This window comes from Pyricularia pennisetigena, chromosome 2, assembly GCF_004337985.1.
Source record: "Pyricularia pennisetigena strain Br36 chromosome 2, whole genome shotgun sequence".
NCBI classification, from domain to species: Eukaryota; Fungi; Ascomycota; class Sordariomycetes; order Magnaporthales; family Pyriculariaceae; genus Pyricularia; species Pyricularia pennisetigena.
The window spans coordinates 6,096,661-6,110,055 of NC_043741.1; the positions used below are offsets into that span (position 1 = coordinate 6,096,661).

At 51.2% G+C, this 13,395-nt stretch overlaps 5 protein-coding genes across 5 annotated transcripts; 3 read left to right on the plus strand and 2 right to left on the minus strand.

Moving 5' to 3' along the window:
- Positions 1-210: 210 nt before the first annotated feature.
- Positions 211-1,434, plus strand: PpBr36_01711 (uncharacterized protein; the record flags this gene model as incomplete). Its single annotated transcript, XM_029888895.1, has 1 exon — positions 211-1,434. The coding sequence occupies one exon, from the start codon at positions 211-213 to the stop codon at positions 1,432-1,434; it is 1,224 nt and encodes a 407-aa protein (XP_029752013.1).
- Positions 1,435-2,111: 677 nt separating this feature from the next.
- On the plus strand, positions 2,112-3,167 carry PpBr36_01712 (uncharacterized protein; the record flags this gene model as incomplete). Its single annotated transcript, XM_029888896.1, has 1 exon — positions 2,112-3,167. One exon carries the CDS (start codon positions 2,112-2,114, stop codon positions 3,165-3,167), a length of 1,056 nt encoding a protein of 351 aa, XP_029752016.1.
- On the minus strand, positions 2,133-6,577 carry PpBr36_01713 (uncharacterized protein; the record flags this gene model as incomplete). Its single annotated transcript, XM_029888897.1, has 3 exons — positions 2,133-2,318; positions 2,427-2,487; positions 3,711-6,577. The coding sequence occupies 3 exons, from the start codon at positions 6,575-6,577 to the stop codon at positions 2,133-2,135; spliced, it is 3,114 nt and encodes a 1,037-aa protein (XP_029752015.1).
- A 1,165-nt stretch (positions 6,578-7,742) lies between these two features.
- On the minus strand, positions 7,743-8,702 carry PpBr36_01714 (uncharacterized protein; the record flags this gene model as incomplete). The annotated part of the gene is made up of 2 exons (XM_029888898.1): positions 7,743-8,521; positions 8,573-8,702. 2 exons carry the CDS (start codon positions 8,700-8,702, stop codon positions 7,743-7,745), a joined length of 909 nt encoding a protein of 302 aa, XP_029752018.1.
- A 2,230-nt stretch (positions 8,703-10,932) lies between these two features.
- Positions 10,933-13,064, plus strand: PpBr36_01715 (uncharacterized protein; the record flags this gene model as incomplete). The annotated part of the gene is made up of 6 exons (XM_029888899.1): positions 10,933-10,982; positions 11,100-11,280; positions 11,406-12,085; positions 12,162-12,481; positions 12,553-12,648; positions 12,732-13,064. The coding sequence occupies exons 2-6, from the start codon at positions 11,171-11,173 to the stop codon at positions 13,062-13,064; spliced, it is 1,539 nt and encodes a 512-aa protein (XP_029752017.1). The 5' UTR covers positions 10,933-10,982; positions 11,100-11,170.
- Positions 13,065-13,395: the final 331 nt, after the last annotated feature.

Consider the following 13,395-nt stretch of genomic DNA (forward strand, 5'->3'; position numbering starts at 1 on the left):
GGTAGTACACTAACAACCACAGCCAAGCTGAGCAATTTCTCCACTGTAGCCCACGTGATTAGCGTAAAATACAGCGTCCCTTGACGTAATTATCAATAATTCAAGGCTTGCTAACCCCTCCTGAGGCCGTTGCGACGGGAGCTGCGCCAGACTTGATGAGGGCCCAAATCATACACTGAACTGGTAATCCATCTATTCGCAGTCTTGTCAATGTCTTTTAGGAAACGTAACGCGGTCATCTCCGCCGTCCCGAGTGCTCGGTCTGATGGGATTCCTCTCCGCCCAGGTCAACAACAGGTGCACCAACCGCCCCAAACTCCTCCAGGCTTGCGTCCGTCGCCCCTCGATGGACGCCTTACCACATCGACCGGAACGGCGTCTCTAGATACGCTCCTGGCTGGTCATGCTGGACTACCACTCGGGTGCTCTTTCCTTGTTGAGGAACAAGGGACAACGGACTTTTCCGGAGTTCTTTTGAGGTACTACGCCGCCGAGGGTCTTGTTCAAGGGCATCATGTGCACGCTCTTGCATTTCCCGATGCATGGAAGTACGAGTTGCCGGCGCTAGCATCTTCGTCCCAATCGAGCTCAGGAAGTACCTCAGCAAGAACCTCTGCTTCTGCAGATCTGGCAGGGGACAAAATGAAGATCGCATGGAGGTATGAGGCACTGGGAAACAGCAGAAGCCAGGCCCAGCCTGCCAGAGAACGAGCAGGAGGGTCGGGTTCCTCTGTCTTTTGTCACTCATATGACCTGAGCAAGCGCCTGTCGACCTCTGCCATCAAAGGACAGTTTCATTCAATACCATCCGTCAGTCCTCTCAGCTGGTCACTCGAGCAGCCTGCAGAGGCATCTCCTCTCAGACTCTTCATAAAACATCTTCAAGATAGTTTGAGCTCGTCGCCAACAAACATCATACACCGCGTCATAATCCCCAGTCTGCTTTCACCCACACTCTACCCTGGCAGTGCCTGTGATCCAACCGAGGTCCTTCAGTTCTTGCACTCTCTGCGGGGCTTGTTGAGATTATACAACAAGCAGCTTACTGCGCTCCTGACCCTGCCCGTATCTCTTTATCCTCGCGCCTCCGGCCTCTCCCGATGGATGGAGTTGCTCTGTGACGGAGTCATGGAACTTATTCCACTCCCAAGCGTCCTGGGTGCTGGCGCGTCCCCTGCCCCATCTGGTGGTAGCGGCAAGGACCAAAAAGATGCGGATAAGGCCCAAGGCATCGTCAAAGTTTACACCATGCCTGTGTTTCACGAGAGAGGCGGTGGCGGCTCCGAAGGCAACCATTTCAGGGACAATCTGTCCTTTAGCCTCAGCAGTTCCCGAGGCCTTGTCATAACACCATACAGTCTACCCCCGATGGAGGACGATGACCAGAAAGAGAAGTCTCCTGCAAGCACTGTCAAGGACGGGATCGACTTTTAGGGGCTGAGGCAGAGAGTTCCATGCCAGAAATGCTATCGCCAATCGCCAATCAACTGCTCTTTCAAAGAGAGCGAAATATATCTGGCTTGCTCTTATTGATGGAAACCCAAGATTGAGCTTTCGCCAAAAGTCCTGTGGCGATACACCAATCGTTTCTACCTACGAGAGCTGCAAGCTAGGTACAGTGCGCGGGTCGTGAGGTGGAATGAAGAATGTGGGGCTCAACCTCACCGCCCGTCATTTTTTTTTTTTTTTTTTTTTTTTTTTATGGTTCAGAATTTCGTTCTGCAAAAAAGCCGGCATTTATTTTTCATGCCATTCTCAACTCTGTTCGCTTCGCAATCGACCAGGCGAAAGCCGAATTCAGGTTTGGCTCTTAATGAGCAATCATATGCTCTGAGAACTCTCTCATTCAAGGTAAGAGTTTTTTCTTATTTTATTTCATGTTTTCTTACATTGCTTCGATTCAAGATGCCTAAATGATTACACAAAAAGTTTTATAATCTGTCAATCCCCAGACACTTTGTGGATGCTGAAAACAAACTTCAAAGAGACTTATGACCTTACCTACATGCGCATTATTTGTAACCGCCTGATTAGACCAAATATTCATGTGAGCGCACTTCACTAACGAGTCAATCAGTTCTGAGAATTCACAGGCTGCATTATTATCCAGGATGGCTTCACCTTCACCCTCGTCAGTTCCGTCCAAAATCCGCATATCCAAGGTTGCTGGACGGTACCTGCTCTTCGACCTTGACGATGTGATGCGTCTGCGGAGGACTCACAGCATGTGCTCTGTTCTCGTCGGCACCAATCCACAGGCGCCTAATCAGAACATGTTCACCGGCTTGCCCCTCGAGCTCCTTGAGGAGGAAGCCCGTCTACTTGTCGACCGTCAAGATGCGTATATTGTTGATGATGCACGTACCCATCTCGAGTATCTGTCAGCTCTACCTGAGAAGAAACGCCGAGCCTATATTGAGGCTCACATGGCCCGTCTTGGCGAGGCACGCGGAAGCCTCGAAGTTGAGATGTCTGCCCGCGCCAAAGCTGTAAAAGAGGCCAGAGAATCTGGAGCTCTGGCCGGCAAGGGCAAAAAAGGGAAGCGACGCACTGAGCCTAAGGATAAACAAGTGCCTGAAGACTCGACTTGTGCATCACCCCCAGCTCCACCTGTGGCCGATCAATCTTCAGTTGCTGCAGATTCTGTCCCTGACGTCTCCCTGTTTTCAAGTCCTCCACCCGAAAAGCCATCGGTGTCCAAATCCGTCAGTAGAGGAGCGTCAGCCGGTGATGCCGTGTCGGTGGGTAGAATTCATCTCACGCCAGGGACTAGCAAGGACCTCTTGCCAAGTGGCTACGTATCAGCGTCGGACAGCTCCAAGAGCTCGGTTGACCAGGTTGACGCTGCCCTCACCCACTCATCGCCAAGCGCCTGTCCTCTTTACAACTACTTGAACAGTCAGGGATACTTTATGACTCCTGGGATCCGCTTCGGCGGTCAGTACAGCGTATACCCTGGGGATCCTTTCCGTTTCCACGCACATTTCATCGCGAACAGCTACAAATGGGACCAGGGGATTGATATGCTGGAATTAGTTGGTGTCGGTCGTCTTGCTGGAGCTGTGAAGAAGGGTCTCCTGCTAGGCGGCGAGAAACCTGGACCAGGCGCAGGCGAGCCGGACGGGAGGAACGTTCGCGCTTTTTGTGTAGAGTGGGCCGCAATGTGATCAAGCGTACTTTTTGTTGTTAAATGATACCCCATGGATATGTAAATCATCTTTGCTTGAAGATTGCCCTGGATGATCTATACCAGATATAAAGCTGCTTGTCCCCATTCATGAAGAAATCAGTTTTATCAGACAAAACATGCACCATATAACAAGAGTATTGCTCAGAATACTGTAATCACCCAAGTTGATAAATATGTATCAACTGTCGCGCCACATTTTGGCCGCAGGACGCACGTATTTACAAAAACCAAAGCCCAAACCTAGTAACGAGAACAAAAACCAAAGCGCCTCCCAAACTAATTACGGACAGTAAAAAAAAAAGAGAAAAGTTGGCCATTTTGGCATGTTGAGACCAAGTCCACGAAATCTCATCTCACTCAAGGTACGAAAATGCGACTAAAGCTGATGACCTCCCTGCGACAGCAAACACACTTGTCAAAGTTGTTCATGGCAAGGGATACCCTGCAATCGTCGCAGAGACTCAGGCATCGGCACGGCCATACGATGACCGTCCTAGACGCGCTGTGACATACTACACACTGAGGGCCGTCCGGCCCCAGCCCGGGCGCGCCCGTGGCCCAGGTAGATGCGCCATCGGACCGCTGCTGTTGCTGGCCATTGTGACCTCTCCGTGAGATCAGAATCTGCTCCAGCAGTTGCGCTTCCTCGTCCGGTGTCATCTTCTGGGAGAGGCGATGTCGATGAAGGTCACGACCGCCAGGCATGAGAACCCGTGCTCGCTGCTGCGCCGAGAGCCTGGCAAAGCGGCTGCGGGTAACGATGCCGTCGGCTTCAAGGTGGGTGGCTAAAGCGCGTGCTTCGGCCGTTTCCTCGGGCGATCGTGGATTGAGCAGTCGGGCAAGATCTGCGACGGCGATTGGGTTGTCCACCAGTGGTGTCGACTCACGCGTCGCCATGTGTGATCGTTGCGTGGGCGTGCGTTGACCATCATCCAAATCATCCTCCCAATTATCGTCATCTGAATCCCAGCCAGCTTGGCTTTGCACCTCGCTCAGGATATCCGTATCGGTGGCCGACACGATGCTTGTATTGTCAAAGTCAGGGTCGTTGTGGTCGACGGGTGGTGTATAGTCGCCGCTCCTATCAACTTCTCCCCACCACCCTCCCTTCAGCCACCATCTGTACATTATACTCGATGTGTCTTTCTCCTCAGGCATTTGAACGGCGACGATCTGCTCCAAGTCCACTGACTCCTGTCGTGGAATGTACGCAGTGCCAGTCTGGCCTCGGATCCATTCCCCTATAACTTGACCCTTCGAGTCACGGACGCCGTCAACACCTCGTCCGTTGTCTGCAACGAGGCTCCGCCCTGCTTCGTTAGGATTAGAAACGGTTGGAGGCTTGGCTTGTTGTGCTAGATAACGCAAGAAGGAGGGTGGGTTGTTGATGCCGATCCGGTTAAGAAGTTTGCAGAAAACCAAGGCACTATACGTGACTACCAGGCGAGTGATACGTGCAAGGAACTCAACCGCCAACAACCATCTCCCACTGCGCTCAGCGGCACCTACGCCATCTCTCATGGGGCGGACGCGCTCGCCAGTTTTGGTTTTGGCAATCTGCTGAGCCGCACGTTCTCTGGCATAGCCAGAACCGCCCCACCGAGGCACCAGTTCACCTTCATTCTGTGCTTGCTCAATAGGGACGAGGCCAATGGCGCCGTTAAAGTCGTACCTCGAACCCGGCAGCCACTGCATCCGTAGCTGCTCCATCTCGCGAAGCCTCTCGTCCTCGAGCCAGGTACGTCGGGCGAGATTGACACGCCGATCTTCATTAAGGTAAACTGCTTCGCTTGCCATAGATATCGCAGCGAACCCAGCCCTGAGTAACGCCGTGTAGAAATCCATTTCCATGGTAAGTCGAATGTCTGATAGAGAAATGTTGGCCTGCATATTATCATGGGCCCGTCGAAGACGACCCATTAACGATCGTGGCCAGCCATCGTCCGTATCGGCCGCATCGTCGGCCACAGTGCTGACCTCCGGAGGAGACAGGGCTGTCAGGAAAAGGGCAACCACATAAATAGAGAAACATATCCAGATGCCAGCAAGCACAAGAACGTGAGGTATGTAGCCTATTATGCAAACAGTTGGAAACCTGAGGAGGCTCTGGCCTGCAGGGTCATCAAGCGAGAAAGTGAGTGCGCTCCAGATGATCGACCCCATGAAGCATGCGGCAAAGAATCCGGTGCTGAGGAGACGAGCTCTGTGCTGAAGGTTGAATATACCAAGGACGTGGCTGGTGACATGGCTCATAGCTGATAAAAATGCAACCAGTAAGACCTCTGGGGGTGTATTTGCCCGTCGGAGAAGCATAGATCTGGTGATGGCGATATCAGCATTAATGTTACCCGACGAAGCTGCCGCGGCTGCAGTGTTGGTAAACATTCCCCAACCCAGCTGATTGCTGATGGCAGCGTCAGCCTCGGCAAAGGCGAGAGAATGCTCGAATAAAGTCATGCCAGTCTCTGCCGCGAGATGGCGCCCCTGAACGGCACATGAGATGGTTTCAAGAAAGTGACTGAGACAAAAGCTACCAAAAAGAGGCCACAAAAGGGACAAGGAGCCTCGCAGCTGTGAAGATGCTCTGCTTTCCGGGTCCGGGGTTGGAATCATATTAACAGCTAGGCAGGACTCCTGGTCGGATGGTCCAAAAAGCAAAGCTGTGCTTAGCCCATGCAGGAAGGCGCTAGGTTGCGAAAACATCATTTCTGAGCTCTTAGTAGCGTCACCCCACCGCATCTCTGCAAACTCAGGTGACGTTTGGCACTGAATAGATTGCAGGAGACGCTTTGCCTGGAAAAGGAAGAGAATTATAGGTACGATGCGTAGGGCAAAGCGGACAGGCCAACGCAGACGTAGACGTCTTCGCGTTGCAGCAAAGATATGGGTGCGGTTGAGGACCACGGCCATAGCAATGCAACACAATGCCCATTTGCTGGTAGCGTAGCTGAAGACAGACCCCAAGCCTCTAGCACCCTCAAGGGAGAACCGTGATGAGGTCGCAGTCAGGGCTGTATTTGGTCCCTGCCCGGCAAGGACGGATTCGGCGGCCGCAGCGGCCGACATAGTGGCTGTGTTGGCGACGTAGGCCCCAGCGCGGGGGGTGGTCGTTGCGGCAAAGACAATACTCGACTCCGTAGTTGTATCGGCAATCACTTGCTGTCCGAAACCGTCGACAGCATCAGTCGCGGAGAAGACGGACCCAAAACGACCCAACTTCATGACCATTCTAGGTCCAGCCAGAACAATATCCTCAATGGACGGTGCAATTTTGGTCATGTTGAGGTATGGTATATGCTGCGCCGTCCACATAGTGAAGTTGAACCAGCCACTAGTATTATCGAAAGATGCCGAAGGTGCCGGAGGCGGCACGACTGTGTCGGCCATCTTGAGACTTGGGCAAAACGTCAAGGTATAGAAGACAACAGGGCGACGAGACGAAGTATGATTTGTATTGGTCGAGGTATTCGGTCGATATCAATTATGACAAAGACCTTGGTCGAGATCGTGATCGTCGGGATACGGGAAGGGAAGCGGTCCCTCAAACCGACCGTTGCATCTTCACTCGCATGCAAGGAACTCGGCGAATCCGCCGGGCCCGGGAGCGTAATAACGGTGCGGACGACAGGAAAAGGTTCTCGTGGGGACTAGATTCGGTGCAATCTATGGTGAGAGATGTAAGAGATTCGGCTGGTAAACGACGGCTCAAACAGCAAAAGAAAGGATCATAGAAATCGTCAGCAGCAGTCAACAAACAATCATCAAACCAACAGACGCAGGCTTGGGGCACATGCACGCATTCGGGTGACGTCTGGTTTGGTTCTAGCTCAAGCTGGAATCATAACGCACAAGAGTGGAATCGAGGAGTTGTTGCTGGACCAATGCGCTGGGGAAGTGGGGTTTGACCTCCAGGGTGCCACTAAAATAGCCCGACAAGGTACAAATTTACGGTGTATACATACGCGAAGTTGCTCAACCTGGCGTGGTAACGGTATATATGAACTGTCCGAGTTCGCCCACCCGTCCGCCTAGCTCGTTCAGTGATTATTCAAACGATGTAAAAACAAAAATAGGCTTAGTCTAGGTCTACTGTAGAATTCCAAGATAGTTAACTCATACTCTGGCCCTCTTATTTCACACCCGTCCAAGTTATCAATACATATATCAAATAAATAGGAAGTAAATCACACTGCAAATGATGAGATAATACGATGGTGCCTTGCGCGCCCACATGAGCGACTGATTGGTAGTGAGCTTTGGACAAGCAGTGTGCTGGAAATAAAGTATGAAATATCTGTATATGTATGTATGCAGATTTATCAATCGATTGATTTCGGCTCGTACTTTATTTTGCATAGATACCTTGCGGTAACTTACTAGCTGCGAACCCTGTGACAAAACAGATGCTGACGCACGTCACACCGCAACCGTTTAGTGATATCAGACGGGGCTTTGGGATGAGTTGATTTGCTTTCTGGCCGTCTGACCGGCAAACCCACGCTAGACAAACACTCAGCTTCCAACTCAGATGTCAAGGCAAAATCCCAATCATTTAATCTTGTTGCTGTAATGTCTCCTTCAGACTGTCCATGAGGACTCGGTTGGCAATTTTGGATGCCCTTACACTGTTGTTGACTATATTCAGATACAGTGCCGAATCCGAGGCTGCCGCATCCCCCTTGAACCACAAGTTTGTGACCTCGTCTCTGTTGGGTAGATATGCAACGCAACAGGCGGCAACTATCTTGTCATGCTCTGCAGGAACCGGATCAACCACTATTGAGCCACTCTCGCCGGACTTGGACCCTTCGCTATCATCGCGTACAAGTGCAGCAACACCGCCGGCCACCACGTCAACGCAGTCGATCCCGGCATCGGCAAGAGCAGCAGAGGCCACAGTGATGCAGCCGCTCAGGACGCTCATGGTACTCCATGCTTCCTCACCGCTGCCGCTATCCTGCAGAGGCTGCCGGCGGTCTTGATCTCCCTCGATGACGGAGACAATCACATCGACACCGCTCTTGGGCCATCGGTCGGCAATTATGACTCCGCGCAGGGCAGTCTCCAGGTGCACGGATAGATCCCGTTCTGTCGAGTCGCGTATGTAGCCACGCCGTTGTTTGGTCGCAAACGGCGCGTACTTGACGTGAGTCGAAAGTATGATGTGTGGCGAGAAGGGTGTTGACCTCGGCAACGCCCTGGGTCCATGGACTGTGCAGGATAGCTTTAGGCCTGATGTAGAGGTCTCTCCTTCCTTCCCAGGTCCCGCCGGGTTCTCAATCTCTAGATAAGCAGAACCGCTAGCAGAAGGTGTTATGCCAGTTTTGAGAACTAAGACAAGATCAGTCAAGAATTTGCCAGCTGTATCCAAGATAAACTTACATATTTTCCGAATGGCGTTTGGTGGCCTTGACCTTGTCCCTGAGCCTTGCCTGACCGGTGTAGGTTCATCGAAAAAAACCGGAGGGAGCGTTGTCCCCACGGGACCATTGATCCGCCTGCGATCAGCCATTTGGAGAAATCTTAGCCTCAAGATAGACGAGTGTACCGCAGATGGTGAACTGAGCTCCTCTGGTGACTGTTATGCTGCCTTGACCGGGGGTTCTTCAACACCAGAAGTGATGGCGCTATTGGAGAGGCAGCAGTAGTAGAGAGCTGCAATGAACAGAGCCTAGTCTGTTAGATCAAGCCTGAAGAACCCCGGACAACAGAACCAACATGGGCTATACCGAGTGGTCTCAACATCCAGGGGTCTGAAGCTACGAGAAGTGTGAGGTCACTGAGGCAATCACCGTGTAAACTCCCAGTCCCGGCGCGTACAAAGGATACCAAAAATTACTACATGGAGTTGAGCCGGCCAACGTGATGGTGGGGGCATTTGAGAATTTGGAGCATCTGCCCCACTAATGCACTGCGGTTCCACAGGAGGTCGCGTCTTGAAAAAGATTTCTCACACCGCGAAAAAATTCCTACGCCTTCTTCCTCTCCCATCACAGATTTCCTCAATCCAACACATCCAGCTCATCGATTCACCGACCATGGCCAGCGTATTATTATTAATAGAGCCAGTGCCTTGATATTCAACTGGTAAGTCATCAGTCAGCTTGCGTACAAGCGCCGTCGACTAGCAGTCAAAGCTGTTGATGAGAAAATTTCCAACACTTTTTCGCGAACACCTGAGCGAACAGGAAAAAAACATGCACTACCATCTGAAGCACATTCCTCAACCTTTCGTTATCTGGAACTCGGACAAAAACCATTTGTGCTGATCCCAGACGCAGTGCTCTCCATGCTTGAATAACCCTATCGTTGCTTGATATGATCTATGCAGATCAACAGGTTGGTGCACCAATTTCTTTTTCTTTTCTCTTCTGTCTTCAGCCTCCAGTTTCATGATGACAACACTTTTTTTTCAGTTCTGCTACTGAAAGCAATTGATGACAAACCTTATACCAAAAACAACCTCTGAACAAACTGTCAAGCGCACTTTTGCCCCCACATCTTCCCAGTCATATCTTACCATGTACTAATCTGCATCGCACATATAGGGTTAACCACCGTTCATGATCTACAAATAGCACGTTACTTGCTTTGATAAACTCAGTAGGGTAAGCTAAGCCCCGGTAACTTTAATGCACCAGTCACATTTCATGCCCACTATGATGATAATAGCTTATCCATTCAATGACATGACACTCCGAGCCATCCTCTCGCACTCGAGCAGCTTTTGCTGTGATGACAAGTTGTGGAGTCTGAGCCTCTGGCTCTGTCATTTGGCTTCAGTTGTGCTAGTTCACCACACGTCGTCTTGGCGTGTGGTCGATCTGGGGCCGGAGTGTCCGAATGAATTAAATGGCTTTCTGAGCATCCGAGAACCATATAATCACAGCCACGCACGCTCGGTTCAGGGACGCTGCTAACTGGTCGCTGGCTTAGTCCTAACTTTGCGGGTAGTATCCGACGTCTCCAGGTGGTTGGCTACCAGAGCTTACTAGACCATCAGCTCCGGTCTAGCTTGCCGTGTATATGTTGCCTTTTAGCTTGTACATGTAAGTTATCTACACTGCATGTTGACACTGCAGAAGATCTCCTGTGGGTATGTTCGTCTGCAGAATCAATCTACATATGACCCGATGTACTGTGGCAATCTTCCCTGCTCCTCGACAAAGTTCTGCCGTCGATACACGGCAAACATGTTCGATTGCAGGATGTTGTAGGTCGCACGTTATCGTAATGTGAACAAAGTGCCGAAAGAAGCTCTCTTGGCTTGTACTGGAAAAGTGTACTAAAGGCATTGAACGCAAATATGTACTTGATAGAACACAATAAGAGTAACGCAAATTAAATCCGGGGTCTGAAAAGCAAATAAAGGATGCCGTAAACACAGGTGCCAGTGTGACAAGATTTGAAAATTACTCCAGCCAATGGCCAGTTAAAGCCAGCTGTTATTAAGATTTCAATAAAATCCCAATATTGCATCTGCGCAAACAAAGCAAGGAACGACAGAGTTGCGTGGTACTTGGCCAGTGGGGCAAATGGTATCGAAGCAGCCTCGTGCTTTGACGAAACACGTTAAGCCTAGCCGTAGACCGATAGTGGGGCGGCGCATGTCTTCCTTTCCCCGTCAATCACCCTTGACCCCTGCCAATCTGGCGCGGGCCAAAAAAAGGAGACGCCAAAGTTGCAGCATCCAACGAAATGCATTGGAAGATTCGTGTCGAGATTGGTAACCACCCATCCAAATGCTCATATTGAGACATATCACCAACGACCACTCCCCGATTCGCTACGTGTAACTTACAGCTAGAAGATAATTTGGCACATGTATCTTCTCGACTCGTTACGGTTCCCTGGTGTATAGAGGTGGTTATCTTGCGAATCTACGAAACAACATACGACGCCGTCCCAGTCCGGCCCTAGACTCGTGGACTCCCCAGGGCCTCCTCACAGAAACCCGGTCGGCGCAGCCAGCTCGATCCAATGCTGCCGTCATATGCATCTGCAATGTCGAAGGTGACGCCGAGACACCATGCCACTGGCTATTCCAATGGATATCCACCTTCCAACAGGTTGGAGTTCTCGCCACACAGGTGAGCTCTCTCCTCTTGTCGCCTTTGCCCGAAACAGCGCTTTTAGACGAGAACCGTGTCTCGAACCATCTTCATATGAAGCAGTCGATTTTTTGATGCTAACTAGCCCCATTTCCGGAACTTAGATACCAGCCTCGGACTGCGACGCCCTCATTAAGACGCCGACGACAGTTTATATTTCGCCTTGGGGTAGTTCTTGTCCTCGGGGCTTTCGCGTGCTTTGTGTGGCCAGGCTTTGCAACCGTGGTTTCCCTATTGCCATTGAGTCTTCTCGGCAACAGCGGGTTATCCCAGATCGAGACCGTTCGGTATTACGACCTGTCTAATGTCCAGGGCACCGCACGGGGATGGGAACGAGAGGAGCGCATTCTCATGTGCATTCCTCTGCGCGATGCGGAAGCACATCTGACCATGTTCTTCTCTCATTTGCGCAACTTTACCTACCCTCATCATCTTATCGATCTCGCCTTCCTCGTCTCGGACTCCAAGGATAGGACGTTGGAAGTACTTGTTGAAAACTTGGAGAAGATCCAGGCGGACGAGGATGAAAACCAGTGGTACGGAGAGATCTCCATCATCGAGAAGGACTTTGGCCAAAAGGTCAACCAGGATGTGGAGAGTCGCCACGGATTTGCCGCCCAGGCAAGCAGACGAAAGCTGATGGCACAGGCTCGTAACTGGCTTCTCAGTGCCGCCCTGCGTCCATATCATTCATGGGTCTACTGGAGAGATGTGGATGTGGAAACTGCTCCGTTCACGATCCTGGAGGACCTGATGCGTCACAACAAGGACGTCATCGTTCCAAGTGAGTAGAGGGCCCCTCAGCCACGGCCAATTCAATCGTGGCGTCAAATTTGCTGACATTGTCTGTTTCCTTGCAGATGTCTGGCGCCCACTTCCCGACTGGCTTGGTGGAGAGCAGCCGTACGACTTGAACTCGTGGCAAGAGTCCGAGACTGCTCTAGCTTTGGCAGATACTTTGGACGAGGACGCCGTGATCGTAGAGGGCTACGCCGAGTATGCCACTTGGCGACCTCACCTGGCCTATCTTCGCGACCCTTATGGTGATCCCGACATGGAGATGGAGCTTGATGGTGTCGGAGGCGTCAGTATCCTTGCCAAGGCCAAGGTCTTCCGCTCTGGCTGCCATTTCCCGGCCTTCAGTTTCGAGAAGCATGCTGAGACTGAAGGGTTCGGCAAGGTACGACTTTTGAGTGTTTCAACGAACAGTTTTTGTTTATTCGAGGCACAAAGCTAACTACTTGAGTACAGATGGCCAAGAAGATGGGCTACTCGGTTGTTGGGCTGCCGCACTACACTATTTGGCATTTGTATGAGCCCAGTGTTGACGATATCAAGCACATGGAGGTAAGACACAACTCCGTTCCCTGAATTCATCCAAAGGTGACAGCCGGGTTATATTTGTGCATGTTTTGCTAACCATCACGCAGCAAATGGAAAGGGAGAGACTTGCACGTGAGGCCGAAGAGAAAAAAAAGGCCGACAAAGAGCAAAAGCTTAAGGATGCATTCGCCGACCCCAACAACCAGTGGCAGAAGGATAAGGCTGCCATCCAGGACATCGCTAAGAGCGGTAAGGATAAAGGCGCAAAAGCGGCGGATTCGGAAAAGAGTAAGGCTACCGAGAAGGATGATGCCACGAAGGACACCGCAGTCAACGCAAAGAAAGCCGACAAGAAGGACGACGATGCCGACAAGCCAGCAAAGGCCAAGAAAGAAAGCGAGGCAGGCAAAGACACCAAGGCGGCTAAGAAGCAGCAATAGGTGCGCACTTCTGCCGATTTCCTCGACTAGATGAGTGGTCATTCTGGCAGTAACGATTTTTATTTTACATTTTGCACATGTTGCTGGATATCTTGGTGTTATCCCTTGTGGTTTTTTTTTCTTTTTGATCTGCTTCAAAACAAGTCGCTTAGCGGATGTGCAGCACTGTACCGTGCGAGAGAAGACAACTATTTGAGTACTAACATTTATGATTTCCATGGCAATCTGGGACCATGGTGGAAGGGATAGAATATGATTGGGAGTGGACGCGGTTCTGTACAACATAGGGGTTCGCCTCATGGGGACGCTGGCTTTTGGCGTTGTCGGGGCG